This window comes from Ranitomeya imitator, chromosome 2 (assembly GCF_032444005.1).
Source record: "Ranitomeya imitator isolate aRanImi1 chromosome 2, aRanImi1.pri, whole genome shotgun sequence".
In the NCBI taxonomy this organism is placed as follows: Eukaryota; Metazoa; Chordata; class Amphibia; order Anura; family Dendrobatidae; genus Ranitomeya; species Ranitomeya imitator.
Genome location: NC_091283.1, coordinates 100950412 through 100968848, shown reverse-complemented (window position 1 = coordinate 100968848; position 18437 = coordinate 100950412). Strand labels below are relative to the sequence as shown.

Sequence of the window (18437 nt, the reverse complement as noted above, 5' to 3'; positions counted from 1 at the left end):
GATTGGTGACCCTTAATATAGGGTTTTCATTGTTTCTTGGGATTTCACCTAGCATTTCATTTTCCACCGTGAATACCGTGGAGAAGAAGGTGTTTAATATGTTAGCTTTTTCCTCTTCATCTACAACCATTCTTTCCTCACTATTTTTTAAGGGGCCTACATTTTCAGTTTTTATTCTTTTACTATTGATATAGTTGAAGAACAGTTTGGGATTAGTTTTACTCTCCTTAGCAATGTGCTTCTCTGTTTCCTTTTTGGCAGCTTTAATTAGTTTTTTAGATAAAGTATTTTTCTCCCTATAGTTTTTTAGAGCTTCAATGGTGCCATCCTGCTTTAGTAGTGCAAATGCTTTCTTTTTACTGTTAATTGCCTGTCTTACTTCTTTGTTTAGCCACATTGGGTTTTTCCTATTTCTAGTCCTTTTATTCCCACAAGGTATAAACCGCTTACACTGCCTATTTAGGATGTTCTTAAACATTTCCCAATTATTATCTGTATTCTTATTTCTGAGGATATTGTCCCAGTCTACCAGATTAAGGGCATCTCTAAGCTGGTCAAACTTTGCCTTCCTAAAGTTCAGTGTTTTTGTGACTCCCTGACAAGTCCCCCTAGTGAAAGACAGGTGAAACTGTACAATATTGTGGTCGCTATTTCCTAGATGCCCGACCACCTGCAGATTTGTTATTCTGTCAGGTCTATTAGATAGTATTAGGTCTAAAAGTGCTGCTCCTCTGGTTGGATTCTGCACCAATTGTGAAAGATAATTTTTCTTGGTTATTAGCAGAAACCTGTTGCCTTTATGGGTTTCACAGGTTTCTGTTTCCCAGTTAATATCCGGGTAGTTAAAGTCCCCCATAACCAGGACCTCATTATGGGTTGCAGCTTCATCTATCTGCTTTAGAAGTAGACTTTCCATGGTTTCTGTTATATTTGGGGGTTTGTAACAGACCCCAATGAGAATTTTGTTACCATTTTTCCCTCCATGAATTTCGACCCATATGGACTCGACATCCTCATTTCCTTCGCTAATATCCTCCCTTAAAGTGGACTTTAGACAAGACTTTACATAGAGACAAACCCCTCCTCCTCTCCGATTTTTACGATCCTTTCTAAACAGACTGTAACCCTGTAAGTTAACTGCCCAGTCATAGCTTTCATCTAACCATGTCTCAGTTATTCCCACTATGTCAAAGTTACCTGTAGATATTTCTGCTTCTAGTTCTTCCATCTTGTTTGTCAGGCTTCTGGCGTTTGCGAGCATGCAGTTTAGAGGATTCTGTTTTGTTCCAATCTCCTCGCTGTGGATTGTTTTAGAAATGTTCTTACCTCCCTTCTGAGTATGTTTTCCTGGGTCTTCTTTGTTCGAGTCTAATGTTTTTCTTCCCGTCCCCTCTTCTTCTAGCTTAACGCCCTCCTGATGAGTGTAGCGAGTCTTCTGGCGAATGTGTGTTTCCCAGGTTTGTTGAGGTGTAGTCCGTCTCTGGCGAGGAGTCCATCGTACAAGTAATTCACACCGTGGTCCAGGAATCCGAATCCTTGTTGTCTGCACCATCGTCTTAGCCAGTTGTTTGCATCAAGGATCCTGTTCCATCTCCTGGTGCCATGCCCGTTTACTGGAAGGATAGAAGAAAAAACAACCTGTGCATCCAGTTCCTTTACTTTCTTCCCCAACTCTTCAAAGTCTTTGCAGATTGTCGGTAGGTCCTTCCTTGCCGTGTCATTGGTGCCAACATGTATCAGAAGAAATGGGTGGACGTCCTTGGAGCTGAAGAGCTTTGGTATCCTATCGGTCACATCCTTGATCATTGCACCTGGAAGGCAGCATACTTCTCTTGCAGTTATGTCCGGTCTGCAGATGGCTGCTTCTGTGCCTCTCAGTAGTGAGTCTCCCACCACCACCACTCTTCGTTGCTTCTTGGCTGTACTTTTTGCTGTCACTTGTTGCTGTGTGCCCTTTTCTTTTTTGCTTGCTGGTATTGCTTCATCCTTAGGTGTGCCATCTTCATCCTCTACAAAGATTTGATATCGGTTCTTCAGTTGTGTGGTTGGTGATTTCTCCATGGTCTTCTTGCTTCTTTTGGTCACATGCTTCCACTCATCTGCTTTTGGAGGTTCTCTGACACTTTTTTCACCTTCTGTGACCAGTAGAGATGCTTCTGTTCTGTCTAGAAAGTCTTCATTCTCTTTGATGAGTTTCAAAGTTGCTATTCTTTCTTCCAGACCCCGCACCTTTTCTTCTAAAAGGGCCACTAGTCTACACTTCTGACAGGTGAAATTTGATTCTTCTTCTGGTCGATCTGTGAACATGTAGCACATGCTGCAGCTCACCATGTAGGTTGTCACATCTGCCATGTTGCTCCTAGATCCTGTTGACTTGCTGTGTGTTATCCTTCTTGTGTAATCTACTCAGCCAAGCTCTCTTGCAATAATGTCCTACAGGCAAAAATTTGCGCGCCGTAAGGCGCGCGGTTTGGTGATGCTTTCCAAGCAGCTGGTCCCGGCTGTACCCAACGATCTTCTAGCTTAGGGAGACTCTTCGCTCTTCCCAGAAGGCACCTGGAATATGCAAATTAGCCTCTTCAAGCTTGAATCCCTGGTTTGGTGATGCTTTCCAAGCAGCTGGTCCCGGCTGTACCCAACGATCTTCTAGCTTAGGGAGACTCTTCGCTCTTCCCAGAAGGCACCTGGAATATTAAAGGTGTACAGCCACTTTTGAAGAACACTGACCAGTCAAGAATTGGGCAAGCAAATATTTCCTGACCATGATCTTAACAAATAATAACCTAATAATAGTATTAGGTAGGCTGTGGTGATATGAGACCAAACTTGAACTTTTTGGTGACCATGTAAATGTTATGTTTGGCACCAAACCAACACATCACCCTAAGAACAGTATCCCTACAGTGAAGCATGGTGGTGGAAGCATCATGCTGTAGGGATGATTTTCAGCAGCAGGGACAGGGAAAATGGTCCGAGTCAAGAGGAAGATGGATGGTGTGAAATACAGAGATATACTTGAGCAAAACCTGTTTCCGTCTGTCAGTGATTTGAGACATGGACGGAGGTTCACCTTCCAACCAGATAATAACCGAAAGCATTCTGCTAAAGCACTCAGGTGGTTTAGGGGGTAGCGTGTAAATGTTTTGGAGTGGCCTAGTCAAAGCCCAGACCTTAATCCAATTGAGAATCTGTGGTCAGACTTGAAGATTGCTGTTCACAAGAGGAAGCCATCTAACTCGAATGAGCTGGAGCAGTTTTACATTGAGGAGTGAGCAAAAATCCCAGTGGCAAAATGTGGAAACTCATAAAGACTCATCCAAAGTGACTTGTAGAAGTAATTGCTGCAAAAGGAGGCTGTACAAAGTACTGACTTTAGGGTGGTGAATAGTTAAGCACACTGAAGTTTTCCGTTATTTTGTCTTATTTGTTGTTTGCTTCACAATAAAAAGAAAACCAAATGTTCACAGTTGTAGGTATGTTCTGTACATGAACTGATGCAAACCCTCCAGTGAAATTCCAGTTCAGGGGTAGCAAAACACAAAAACCTGCCAAGGGGGTGAATACTTTCACAAGCCACTGTAACTGATAGGGAATTTAGATTGTGAGCCCCATTGGGGACCACGAAGATGATGTCTGTAAAGGCACTATATAAGCAAAGCATAATAATAATATAATAATAATGTGATTGGCTTAAAACTTACGATCCCTCTGATGAAAAGGGATTTTGCAAAGCACTCTCAATTCTGTATTTGGTATACGTTCACTTTCAACAAAGTTTTTAAAAGTTTCTAAGAACATATCAAAACTTATAACATTTTGTGATAGTCTCCATTTTTTAACAAATGGCTAAGGCGTAAGAATAATTGATGTTTGTCCATCGATTGAAAGCTCTCCACTTCCCTGCTTCCCTCACAATGAGAAAAACAGATTTACAGATTTACAGTAAAAAAGTGCTGAAGTAGGGAGGCTTTCCAGGGGATTTCTGCTAAGTCCCACAACTTGTACATTTTAACTTGCTCATTGTCTTTATATAAACATAATTCTTTCTTATTATTAAAGTTACATTGCTAGCATTTCAGTAAAGTGCTCTCCATCTTACACTTGTCCCACTGGCTCATACTGCTGGAAATTATTTATCCACTGGGATTGCTGCACTTAAGCCTACTACTAGCGTCAGCTGTAATATCCTATAGCTGCTGAAAGCTGCTGTGTGTTGCAGCTGTAAGTCATTGTACAGGTTCATATATGGAATAAAGCGGAGATCCAACTACGCTTTAAGTTATCGTAATATTCCTACGTTACTAAAACAATATACCGTATTATTATTTTATTTAACAAATGAGCAAAAGATTATCCTTATTCCCAAATCAGAGTATAACTGGCAAAATAAAGCATAACATATAATGGAAAAGTAGAGTGATTGTATACCCGTGACAGCGTATACCAGTTCTTTATTATAATTGTGACATCATGGGGGCATCGGGTAATGCAAAATCTAAGTTGCTCACCGTTAACGGGATTTTATAGACCCCATGACAGCACCACCTGAGAGAGGGTATCCGCTCACCAGGACAGGAAACCTACTGAATAAAAAGGCAGTACCGCTCCTCCGCATCAGTTTGGTTTCAGAGCACGAGAGGACCTCCAGACAGTTAGTTAGCACAACCTTCACCATATACATTTTTCTTAACACCCTTAATAGTGCACACCATAAGTGACAAAGCGGGGGAGGGAATATAAGGGTGCTATCATGGGCTCTGTAAAATCCCATTAACGGTGAGTAACATAGATTTTTCCTCCTCTCCCATGACAGCACCACCTGAGAGATTAATATAGATTAAAGCACCCTAGGGAGGGATCACCGTTTGCAATACCTTTCTCCCAAAGGACAGGTCAGCAGAGGAGCCTTACATATTTTTTCGATGGACACCTCCGCTCACTCGGCCCAGGAGGTCACCACAGCACTGGTGGAATGGGCCATCAGATTTCCAGGAACTGGTCTATCACTAGAGGTGTAGGCTAAGCTAATGGCGTCCCTTATCCATCTAGCTAAAGTCCCCCTTGTAATACTACACCCTTTCTTATTTCCCTGGAAAGATACAAATAAGGACTTGTTCCTTCTACTCTGTCTAGTCTTGTCTAAGTAGTGGATCAGGGCTCTCCTGACATCTAACATGTGAAGTCTCTGCTCTTCTTCAGACTTTGGTTCACTGAAGGAGAGTGAGATTACCTCCTGGCTTCTGTGAAATTTAGAGGCCACTTTGGGGAAATATGCTGGATCAGGTCTCAACACGACTCTATCCTCTGACACCTGCATGAAGGGACCCTATGCGCCAATGTCAGGGCTACCAGAATCACTGTTTTGAGTGTCAAAATGTTTCTTCTTGTAGGCTTCCACGAGAACAGGAAACTGAACTGATGCAGAGGAGATGTACCGCCTTTTTGTTCAGTAGGTTTCCTATCCTGGTGGATGGATACCCTCTCTCAGGTGGTCTTGTCATGGGAGAAAGGGAAAATAAGGGCTTTCTGCCGGTCCTTACTGGCCCCTCTAAAAGGTATGGCTTCTTCTACCTTTGTAGACTCCTTAGCTATTGAGAATCAGCGAGGCAGCTTACGTGGCCATCATTGGCGTAAAGCATGAGAAGACTTTCTGTGTCCCGACTAAATTTGGATCATTTAGTAACAGCAGCGCTACTACTCTCTCCCATATAGTAGATTGCGCTACTTCACAGAGGTGTCAAAAGAAGGAAATTATTCAGGTGATGCGTTTTTAATGGGAAAACTTGTTTCCAAATACAGTAAAACCTCTCCAACCTCTTTTACTCCAGTGTTCGTGGGTGGATGAGAAAGAGTACTTCCTCCCAGACATTCATATAGGGGAGTTTGACCGACTCCGCTGGCAAATTAAGAATTCTTTAAAGCAGAGACAATCCATGTTCATTTGGGTATTCTACTTTAAAGTATTTCTGCATCATGTCTGATGGGTCAGGGCTTCCCCAAGCTGGAAATGTACACGAATGGATAAAATAACAAATTTGGAGGTATTGATAAAAGCACGTTTCGGGAATCTTGTAAAGTTGGGACAAATCTGCTAAGGAGGGGAATACAGGGCCATTTAAGAGTTTGTCAAGGGTGCTTACACCTGACTTCACCCACAGGTCTAGAGACAACCCAGAGATGTGTGCTTCTATCGCTTTTACAGATTTGAATTTAAATCAGGATTTTGTCAGTGTTCTATCAAGATTATTCCAATAAGAAATCAATGAGGACATGGTATATAAGGGAAAATTCGAATTCAAGGGCATCAGTAGCTCGATCTCTAGCAAAACTCTAGCAGACCTGTGGGGAGCTAACTGTCTTTCTATTTGGAGCCCGATCTATAATTAAGATCCCCATCCCACCAATCCTTTGCAGCCTTGAGTATGGCTGCTTTGTGGTACAAAGATAGATTTGGTACACCCATGCCACCACGGGAATATTTGAAATGCAGAGCCCCGACCGCCACCCTTGTTTTTTTTGTTTTTCCAAATAAACTTACCAAGTAGGGATTGTAGGAGCCCTATCCATCTAGTTGGAAATTTGAGGGGAAGACATCTAAACAAGTAGTTAATCTTAGCCAGCAACATAATTTTTACCATTTATTCTGGCAACCCAGGATAGTGGGAGAAGGGTCTGCCTTTCCAAGTCCCCACGAACTTCCGAAATCAACGATTCACAGTTCAACTTAATTAGATTTTCAAATTTTGTAATTTTAATTCCCAAATATGTAAATCCTGCTTCCTCCCACTTAAAGGGAAATGCTGTAGTATTCTGTCCTTTTCCAAGGGTGTAATATTTATGGGGAATATGATAGACTTTGTGGCGTTTAATTTGTAATATGAGATTCTGGAGAATTCAGCTAAGACCAGGGACTCCTCCACACCGGTGAGAGATATGTGAGAGATATGTGAGAGATCACATCATCTGCATACAATTTTGCCACATGGTCCATATCTCCCACATGTACTCCATGTATACTTGGATTAGTTCTAAGAACCTCTGCCAGCGGCTACATTAGCAAAGCAAAGATAACTGACAAAAGAGGGCAGCCCTGCCAGGTGCCATTAGACATCACAAACCAGTCTGAGGTGAAGCCAGGTGCCCTAACCACCATGTTCGAATTAGAGTATAGGGCCAATATAGCCTTTTTAATATCTCTCACAAATCTAAACTTATCCAGAACCTCTCCTATATAACCCCAGTGCACTCTGTCAAACGCCTTCTTGGCATCAAGAGACAGCAGTACACCAGGGAGTTTACTAGTCTCCTTTATCTCCAACAAATCTATCACTCTTCTAGTGCCGTCCTTGGCTTGTCTCCCAGGGACAAATCCAACCTGGTCAGGAACTATCAGAGAGGGAAGAACTGACATTCTGGCCGCAAGTATTTTAGAGAATATTTATAGATCACAGTTAGTGATGAGCGAGTATACTCGTTACTCGAGATTTCCAGAGCATGCTCAGGTGTCCTCCGAGTATTTTTTAGTGCTCGGAGTTTTAGTTTTCATCTCCTCAGCTGAATGATTTACATCTGTTAGCCAGCTTGATTACATGTGGGGATTCCCTAGTAACCAGGCAACCCCCACATGTACTCAGGCTGGCTAGCAGCTGTAAATCATGCAGCTGCGTCAACAAAAACTAAATCTCCGAGCACTTACAAATACTCGGAGACCCCCCGAGCAACGAGTATACTCGCTCATCACTAATCACAGTTTATTAAGGATATAGACCTAAAATTACCAGGTGTAATTGGGGGCTTCCCCGGCTTAGGAATAGTTGTGATTACTTCCTCAAGGTTTTCATGGCTTATTGAAGAACTACATTTCGAAAAATTGAAAGTTTTTAGGAGGTAAGGAGCCATCTTTTGTCTTCCTTCGTGTTATATAAACTATACTTTGTTACTCCTGTGAATCACCATTAGAATCCCAGTAGGTCCCAGTAGACATGACTTGAGGACCCTGGAAACTGGCAGCATTCATTTCCGGCTACATCTATCTAAATGCACCTATTAGCAATGTGCCCGCTGCAGCACAATTCAACAAGGTGAGCTTCCATCTTTTTGCCTCTTTTTCTCCATGTCTCAAAAGAATTAACCCTATGAGCACCTTTTTTTCTGTTTTATTCCCTCTGAACTTCTTTCTGTCTTGCAAGACTTCTGCTGTTGGAAAGCCCACATACACATAAGAAAAAGTTCAGTGTAGCTCCGCAGGTAGAAAATTCACTGTAAAAACACTTAAGAGTTTGTTCTGTCTCCTGACATATTCTTTGCATTGTGATGGGTATTTATTTTATTGGTGCCCTCACTATACTTCAGATCACGCTTTGTTTGTGCCTTCATATGGCTAATCAGTGGGTTTCCTCTATTTACTGATCGTCTTCTATTACAAGTCACTTTGGATTTCTCGATTCCTACAAAGGTACGAGAGCGCTGCTTGAGTGCTTTTATGATTCATGGCTTTAAACTCAGATGAGATTTCCCTTAAGAAAAAAGGAAGATACTTGATGAATGAGGAATGACACAGAGTGCCAGATGCCACGATGGCGAATGACACTAACAATGAATGATAGAACACTCGCAATTATTGTCTCATCATTTCATTTATCGTTTAAGGGTCACCAAAAGATAATCAAGTGGTGCCGAATTATCCCCAACAATTAGAGAAGGCTGGAAATGAAGTACATCTAGATTTCAGGAAGATTTCGGTAAGTGTCATCATGACTTATGCTGAGAATTATTTTCTATCTCGGTCTCACACATACTGGTCTGTGAAGGAAACGTTTCAGAAGAAGTTTATAGAAAAGTCATGTATTGCACATTGAAAAGTGGAAATTACGTGATAAGATATTATTTGCACTACTAAAGCAGGATGGCACCATTGAAGCTCTAAAAAACTATAGGGAGAAAAATACTTTATCTAAAAAACTAATTAAAGCTGCCAAAAAGGAAACAGAGAAGCACATTGCTAAGGAGAGTAAAACTAATCCCAAACTGTTCTTCAACTATATCAATAGTAAAAGAATAAAAACTGAAAATGTAGGCCCCTTAAAAAATAGTGAGGAAAGAATGGTTGTAGATGACGAGGAAAAAGCTAACATATTAAACACCTTCTTCTCCACGGTATTCACGGTGGAAAATGAAATGCTAGGTGAAATCCCAAGAAACAATGAAAACCCTATATTAAGGGTCACCAATCTAACCCAAGAAGAGGTGCGAAACCGGCTAAATAAGATTAAAATAGATAAATCTCCGGGTCCGGATGGCATACACCCACGAGTACTAAGAGAACTAAGTAATGTAATAGATAAACCATTATTTCTTATTTTTAGGGACTCTATAGCGACAGGGTCTGTTCCGCAGGATTGGCGCATAGCAAATGTGGTGCCAATATTCAAAAAGGGCTCTAAAAGTGAACCTGGAAATTATAGGCCAGTAAGTCTAACCTCTATTGTTGGTAAAATATTTGAAGGGTTTCTGAGGGATGTTATTCTGGATTATCTCAATGAGAATAACTGTTTAACTCCATATCAGCATGGGTTTATGAGAAATCGCTCCTGTCAAACCAATCTAATCAGTTTTTATGAAGAGGTAAGCTATAGGCTGGACCACGGTGAGTCATTGGACGTGGTATATCTAGATTTTTCCAAAGCGTTTGATACCGTGCCGCACAAGAGGTTGGTACACAAAATGAGAATGCTTGGTCTGGGGGAAAATGTGTGTAAATGGGTTAGTAACTGGCTTAGTGATAGAAAGCAGAGGGTGGTTATAAATGGTATAGTCTCTAACTGGGTCGCTGTGACCAGTGGGGTACCGCAGGGGTCAGTATTGGGACCTGTTCTCTTCAACATATTCATTAATGATCTGGTAGAAGGTTTACACAGTAAAATATCGATATTTGCAGATGATACAAAACTATGTAAAGCAGTTAATACAAGAGAAGATAGTATTCTGCTACAGATGGATCTGGATAAGTTGGAAACTTGGGCTGAAAGGTGGCAGATGAGGTTTAACAATGATAAATGTAAGGTTATACACATGGGAAGAAGGAATCAATATCACCGTTACACACTGAACGGGAAACCACTGGGTAAATCTGACAGGGAGAAGGACTTGGGGATCCTAGTTAATGATAAACTTACCTGGAGCAGCCAGTGCCAGGCAGCAGCTGCCAAGGCAAACAGGATCATGGGGTGCATTAAAAGAGGTCTGGATACACATGATGAGAGCATTATACTGCCTCTGTACAAATCCCTAGTTAGACCGCACATGGAGTACTGTGTCCAGTTTTGGGCACCGGTGCTCAGGAAGGATATAATGGAACTAGAGAGAGTACAAAGGAGGGCAACAAAATTAATAAAGGGGATGGGAGAACTACAATACCCAGATAGATTAGCAAAATTAGGATTATTTAGTCTAGAAAAAAGACGACTGAGGGGCGATCTAATAACCATGTATAAGTATATAAGGGGACAATACAAATATCTCGCTGAGGATCTGTTTATACCAAGGAAGGTGACGGGCACAAGGGGGCATTCTTTGTAACTGGAGGAGAGAAGGTTTTTCCACCAACATAGAAGAGGATTCTTTACTGTTAGGGCAGTGAGAATCTGGAATTGCTTGCCTGAGGAGGTGGTGATGGCGAACTCAGTCGAGGGGTTCAAGAGAGGCCTGGATGTCTTCCTGGAGCAGAACAATATTGTATCATACAATTAGGTTCTGTAGAAGGACGTAGATCTGGGGATTTATTATGATGGAATATAGGCTGAACTGGATGGACAAATGTCTTTTTTCGGCCTTACTAACTATGTTACTATGTTACTATGTTACTATGTATTTCTATGCTGAGATATGATTCTTTAAAAATTATAGGTATAGAGCCTGAGACTATGGACAGCTTTAGGCTTTGTTTCCGACAGCGTAGTGGAAATTTGACGGACCCCATTATAATTAATTGGTGTCCATCATGAGACAAATTCAGCACTGCTGTCATTTTATTTTGATCCACTTCTATGATGGAGCTGGAAAAGGGATGATATGATTAGCACAGATGTTAATACAGCCTTGGATGACTACATGTTCCCATCCAATTCTGTCAGTTGCAGTTTTGTAACGGAGATATTCACATCTATTTCTACATCATCCCCAACTGAGAAGAGACTTTCTGAGCTCTTGACACTTTATGTAGCCACTTTAGCTGGCATTAAAGAGGTTCTCCATTACTGGATAATTATTTCTTAAGGCAAATATGTCAGCAGAGGGATTTGTTATGTATTATGAGAGCAGCATGATGTACAGGCAGAGAGCCGGGTTCCAGCGATCTGTCACTTAGTGGACTGCTTGGTGTAGTTTTGATAGAATTCCTGTGGTGAGAATGCTGTGTGTAACCCCGCCCACAACTGTCTGTACAATGTCAATTGTTAGCAAGCTGCCAATCAGTGGTGGGGGCGGGGTTACACAGTTTAGCTGGACTGCTCTGCACTTGAGACCTAGTCCAGCTAAATCTCCTGCTGATTAAACACTTATTGTACTGAAAGTACAGCACACAGCCTAATAAGTGATATTTCCCTTTAATCAGGCTTTCTGGCTCTGTGTTATGCTGAACTAAGATTAAATAGCAAAAATCTGAAGACATATTTAAATCCTACAATCCAACATATACAATTTGACACTGTAAGGGAACCCCTTCCAGTGATGTTGAAGCTGTATTTGTCCCTGCACTCACGTGGCTAGCAGCGGCACTTGATGGGCTTCATAGTTCTATCAGATGGAGATTCACTGATGGGCTGCAGCTATCACATGACATCAGAGTGTCATGTGAGTGCCAGGAGACACAGCACGGACATTGCTGAACTGACACCAGTTTGGGAGGTGTATTTGTGTTTTATATTATTATTATGCTCACCTATAAAGCACCATGATATTCCACAGCGCTTTACAGACATCATCGTTATTGTCCCCATTGGGCTCACAATCGAAATTTACCGTAATTCTTTATTACATTTAGATTGTGAGCCTTATGGGTAATTCCTTATCAGTATGTCTTTGAAGTGTGGCAGTGCTAGTATACTTGAGGGGATTTGAACCGAGGACCCCAACGCTGCAAAGCACTAACCACTGAGCCACCATGCTGCCCATTTTTCTTTTTCATTAAATTTTTTTATTAAACTTTTAACAAAGGATCATCCAGTAGCAGGTGGTCTATTTAATAATGAGGACACTTATTGCTTATATAACAGCTCTGTAATAGGGGATATTCTGACTTTGCTTGTTATGGGGGAACTGTGGCTGTTGCAGTAGGGATATGGACCAGTCATACCACCCAGGCATAGATGACAGTCCTATGCTGCCGCATCTTCTCAGCCCACCTCCGATCCATATTATTGGCCCAGGCAGTCCACAATTCTCCCAACATCTCTGTTAATAGAGTTGTGGGACCTGACACATTCCCTTTCAGCCTCATCCTGTTCCACACTGGAACATATTCAAAATAAAAGTTAACACAGGCATTAAAAAAAACACATAAAAAAAGGCTAATTTATCAATAACTGGTCACAATACTAAAATATTGAAGGATACAGACAGGTCCTAGTGATAAAAGTTGAAGGCTGCAAAGGTGCAAAACACTGATGAATAACCAATTACACATTACCATAGAGCTTACCCCTTTTTGTCGGCAACTATCATCTAAACCCTAGTGTCAGTCTTGAGATCACAGTGAAGAAGAGAAGTTGTTCTGACACTCATCAAAAACCATCAATGAGAGCAAAAAAACAATTATTGGAAAATATTGAAATCCATTAGTATGTGACCCAAGAAAACAGGATTCTTTGGATCACATACTGTACTAATGGATTTTAATATTTTCCAATAAAAATGGTCGGCTTTGATTGGAGGATATTTCGATGAGTGGTGGAATAACTTATTTTATTCATATTGTTTCACGGGATTGATTCACGATTTTGCTCCTGCGCACCAACAAATTAGATGCTTTGAGAACATAATTTGCCTGGGAGAGTGAGCTCAGCCATTTTCCTCTATCTTAAATTAATAATGTTTTGGTGAACGTTGATGTAGATGGTGATCTGAACCCACATTCTGCCTCGAACAAAATGGCATTTGGAATAATGGAACCACAACCTTGGACACACAATAATGATGGTGTCTTCTTCATGACAGCCTGATCCTTACCGATGGTTAGCGTTGGACAGACACAGACCGCCATATATTGGACCAAGATTGGAATGCAATGCAGGGGTCAGGAGAGCCGCCGGCCAGTCCTTGCACTGCGTTCCAACCTTGGTACCATTTATACAGCCATCTTACTGTTCTTAATACTGTATTATGTAATATAAGTTATATTATGGAATATCTCTATCTCACCATATATTTTAACAATATGATATAGCTAGTCATTTTTTTTTTATCACCCAGAATCACAATTTTATAGCAAAGGGGAATGAGAATAGCAGATCCTACTATAAGGCATCGTATTATTCCTCGTCCAGTGATGAAGTTGGCAGCAGTGATGATGATATCCAAAAAAAAAGGTTGGTGTCTTCCATACTGTATTAAAAATGCTTTAGGCAACTTTCACACTAGCGTTTTTTTTACGTACGTCGCAATGCGTTGTTTTGGAGTAAAAACGCATCCTGCAAAGTTGCCCGCAGGATGCATTTTTTCTCCATAGACTTTCATTAGCGACGCATTGCGAGATATTGCCACACGTCGCATCCGTCGTGCGACGGATGCATCGTGTTTTGGTGCACCGTCGGCACAAAAAAAAAGTTACATGTAACTTTTTTTGTGCGTCGAGTCCGCCATTTCCGACCGCGCATGCCCTCTCCTCCCCGGACCTTACAAACGCAGGGCGTTTTACCTGTGTATTTTTTAAAATCTGCGCTGAAAAATCTGCACACGAATCCGCAATGTCTGTACATACCCTAAGGATTCTGCTCAGTTTCACAAGTAAAGTACTCACTGTTAGGATTCTGCTCAGTTTCATGAGTAATGTCCTCACTGTTAATATTCTGCTCAGTTTCACAAGTAATGTCCTCACTGTTAGGATTCTGCTCAGTTTCACAAGTAAAGTACTCACTGTTAGGATTCTGCTCAGTTTCACAAGTAATATCTTCACTGTTAAGATTCCGCTCAGCTTCACAAGTAATGTCCTCACTGTTAGGATTCTGCTCAGCTTCACAAGTAATGTCCTCACTGTTAGGATTCAGCTGTTTCACAGTTCTGGCATTCGTCATGCAAATTCTCCTTATGCGATTTTCATACTTGCGATCAAGTACTGACCATTTTCTTCTCCACTTCTATCACAGGTCTGCATTGAGATATTTTATTCAGAACTTTGATATTTTATAGCTTTCAATGTACATATTTAACATTGGATTCGTGTTACCTACTTCGGCTCATAGTTTGACCTAGTCTAACCAAATATAGTGGAGAGTTGATTCCACCTAGTGGATTGGAAATAGTAATCCTAAAGATTAGGGTTGAGCGACCTTGACTTTTTTAGGGTCGAGCCGGGTTTCGCGAAACCCGACTATCTCAAAAGTCGAGTCGAGTGAAATCGGCCGATTATGGCGAAAAGTCGAGGATCGACCGAAACACGAAACCCAATGCAAAGCCAATGGGATTTTTTTTTTTTTTTCTCTCTCTCCCTCTCTCTCTCTCTCTCTCCCGTCCGTCCCTGAACTGAAAAGCTGGTGTTACACAGTGCAAATCGCTACAGCGCACAAGCGACAACATGGCGATAGGCGTCCACGCCCCTAACACCTATGTCATCACTCTGCCCACGCCCCTTCATTGGCTGAAAAAAATGGCGCCAAGCGCGTCATACGAAACGCGACTTTGGCGCGAAAGTCGCGTACCGCATGGCCGACCCCACACAGGGATCGGGTCGGGTTTCATGAAACCCGACTTTGCCAAAAGTCGGCGACTTTTGAAAATGAACGATCCGTTTCGCTCAACCCTACTAAAGATACTTGAATCCATAAATGAAGCTTTGCTAAGTACTGTCCCGTTTCCAAAAAGTTATTTTATTTAACAAAATATACTTTTGGACTTAATCTGTGATAATTGTACATTAGGGTATTGCTGTTTAATACAGTTTGTTACACCGTAGATTTAGTTTCCCTGTTTAAATAACTGAATATTTTTGCTAGAACAAGTTAGTATTAGTTTACACAGACTTCTTTATATTCAGGAAACTACAGAATGCCATAATAAGGCTCCACTAGCAACACCCAATGTCAGGACTCGTAGGAAGATTCACAGTTCTAAGGAAGCCCGAAATGCAATTCACACTATTCAGATAGTCATATACAGGACTTAACCCCTATAAAAATGACACCTGTTTGTGTTTTGTCAGCTATGATTATGGAGACAATGATCTTTATTTTGTAAATGAGGGAGCTAGGTGGCCAAGCTCTCAACACTCTGTTCTCCCTCTACGCCTTCATTGATTGACAGCACTCAATTGCCTAGAGTAAGTGCTGCCTGGACTGAAAACTTGTCCGTGCAGGCACACATTGGCAACGATCATGCTGGGCAAGCAAGCGCTGACAATCAATATAGGGGACGGTCTAGAATGGGTCACTCAGAGTTTGGGCACACCAAGGGTGCACCTAGCGTACTCATTTCCATAGTTATCAAATATCGTTTTTTGATATCTATAGCTAAGAAAACTTAACATGAATGATTTTTACTAGGGCTAAGCCCTCTATAGGACTATCTGATAAGTTTAAGCTGAATTGGGGCTGGGTGGTGCCAGACTACCTTTAAGTGTGGACTTTAGTTGGAACAGTACATCTCCCTGATTAGCCCAAGAAATATTGGGATACTAAATAGCAAAGATGTAAAAAAAATCATAAACATTAGATAAAAGTCGATCAAGCCCACCAATTTCATCAGGAAATGTCAGCAGTCTAATATATATGGGAGGCCTCCCGACTCTCCCCCGACAGATGCGGCAGGGAAGAGGATAATCCAGCCATTGTGAATTCAATAGTTCGACCTTTTGTTCGGAATGGAGATAAGTCACTGGCAATGAATCCTGGCAGCTAATTTGTGGCTTTAATATTTTTTTCAGGCAACCACTTAGCAATGGTATAGTAGAGGTGTCAAGGACAAGACCGTCAGATGGAAAAGTGGAGAAACCCCAGAGCAACAGGCATGGAGACAAGGTGTGGTGCTTAGACACATTCTTTTCTTTTACAGTAGTAATTTTCCCCAGGTTACTACAAATGATTGCAAACTTTAGAAATCACTCAAACCACAGTAATCATTCCACCATGTCATAGACTGTCATCTGTAAAAGACTGCGGACTCCACTCTGATGAACCACTCTGATTTAGTTGGTGGAGCTCACGGCCTTGTCACCACATTGGCGCCAGTCCTTTGGTACAGACCCTGCTATTCTGCAATCCTTGAATATTAGAAGTAATGGTCTATCAATCTGGAGACTTACTTCCTGCAGTACTCGGGGTGTGTGCCATCCAGGCCAGTGCAACTCTCTACTTTAGTGTTTTTTGAGGCGATACCATACTTTCTGCTGGTTTAAGCAGCTGACATTTAATGGAAAGTTTATGGTGTCCCTGATCATGTCGTCTGTCAAGGAATTTACTATAGAGAAAAAGGAGTTTACTAGATTGCCCTTTCCCTCATCCTCTTTCACCATTTCTCCCAGATTATTTTTTAACGGACACAACACTATTTGCCTTTCTTACAGTTTAAGTAGTAGCAAATTTTTTTTTATTATTTTTAGTTTCTTTACCAATGAGCCATTCTGTCTCAATCTTTGCTGCCCTGGCTTTTTTTTAAACAATTTAATTTTTTCTCTTTAATTATCTAATGCCTTTGTCACCACTCACCACCCCTCTTGGTTTAATCCCTAAATGCTTTTTTGTCATCTGTTAAACCTTTTACTGCTATGTTAAAAGGAATCTGTCACCATGTTTTTGCTATGTGATCTAAGAGCAGCTTACATGACTGTGCTTTTGTTTCAATAAAATCAGTGTTTTATCAGAAGGAGATGATCACTAACTGAGTAGCTGCCTTGTGCTTGCTGGTCCAACCACACCTCCACCACTGATTAGCAGCTTTGCAGATGTGGGCAGGGTTATACATAAATCAATCTTCCAAGCACTGCTAAATCTGCAGCAGAGAAAACTGTGATACTGCACCCAGTAGAGTTGTTGGGATGTGGCAGGTCAGGACTGCCCTCTATCCCACCTTCTGTCACCCAGCTAGCTGTCTCATATTTCTGCAGCTACATCATACTGTACTCCCCCACATCTACCCCAATAAGCATCTGATCAGTGAGTAGCAAACTCCTCCCCATATTGTCTGTGGATTTCAGCTTTGCTAAAAATAAACAGGAATAAAGTAAATATACAAGTAAATATACACAATGAATTAGTACAAGTTACTGCCTCCTAAACGCCATAATTCCAAAGTCATTGAATCACAAGTCACACACTTTAGCCAAAACACACTTAGGTTAAATCACTCACAAGCTCTTACATTCGCTACTTCTAATGTTGGCAATCTAGTCACTTTTCCTTAGCTGCAACCTTCAATGTTTGCGAAGGACTCTGTGAGAACATGTGAGGTACTAGCAGGAACGCGGGATGCAGTGACGACCAGGAGGCAGAGCAAAAGTTAACAAATTTTATATCAGAATATGTCCCAACAGTAAATACTCCACGCAGGGAGTAAGTGGGTGTAAGCATACGGGCCCACAAAATATATTTATCAAAGGAATTGCAACAGGTGTGAAACAACGGGTTAACTTATCAGACTCTGGTTCCTGGATGATGGTGGTTGGAAGATCCCACGATGGCGCCGTAGGTGGCATGTGATGTCTCGGAGCTGGTCATGGAGAAAGGTGAAGCACTGTCTCTGTATGGCGGCAGAGTATCCTGATCTTCTTATACGTGGTCTGGTGATCCTGGAACGAGGGGCAGTACGGGGGAAGGATTGCTGCACGGCCAAAGACGTACAAAGTCTCTGGGCGAAGGCCGCAGTCCCAAAGCTACGGACTGCACATGTTGCTGGGCCAGCATTGAGAAAAGAGTCAACGGATGTCAGTTGTACTGACTGGTTGGTTGCCATTAGAGTCGGGGTTGACCAGGATTAGCCTCTGGGATTGCACAGTCTGTATGCGCAGAGGATGTAACGCTGTAGAGCGGGCCTGTAAGCTGGCGTCGGTCTGCGGAGAGGGAGTCAACCCTCTCTTGTTGCACACGCTGGGTCCCTGCAATAAGCCCTGTTTCCACACATGCAGTCCCCTTTAATTCACACCCGCCCCCAGAAGTCAGGTACAAAGGTCTATCCCAGTCAGTAAGTGCTTCCCCTGGCAACAAAGGTGACAGACCCGATAGTTCCGGCCTGGA

The 18437-nt window shown here is 41.8% G+C and overlaps 1 protein-coding gene and 1 long non-coding RNA gene across 2 annotated transcripts in view; one reads left to right on the top strand and one right to left on the bottom strand.

Annotated features, from left to right (window-relative positions):
- The window catches only part of NRK (Nik related kinase), a 379988-nt gene that overhangs the window by 265345 nt on the left and 96206 nt on the right, over positions 1-18437 (top strand). The window contains exons 20-22 of the mRNA XM_069747076.1: positions 8650-8741; positions 13468-13583; positions 16133-16226. Coding sequence (XP_069603177.1) covers positions 8650-8741; positions 13468-13583; positions 16133-16226 — 302 coding nt within the window. The remainder of the gene's footprint in view (positions 1-8649; positions 8742-13467; positions 13584-16132; positions 16227-18437) is intronic.
- The window catches only part of LOC138661997 (uncharacterized), a 94900-nt gene that overhangs the window by 6135 nt on the left and 70328 nt on the right, over positions 1-18437 (bottom strand). The window lies entirely within an intron of this gene.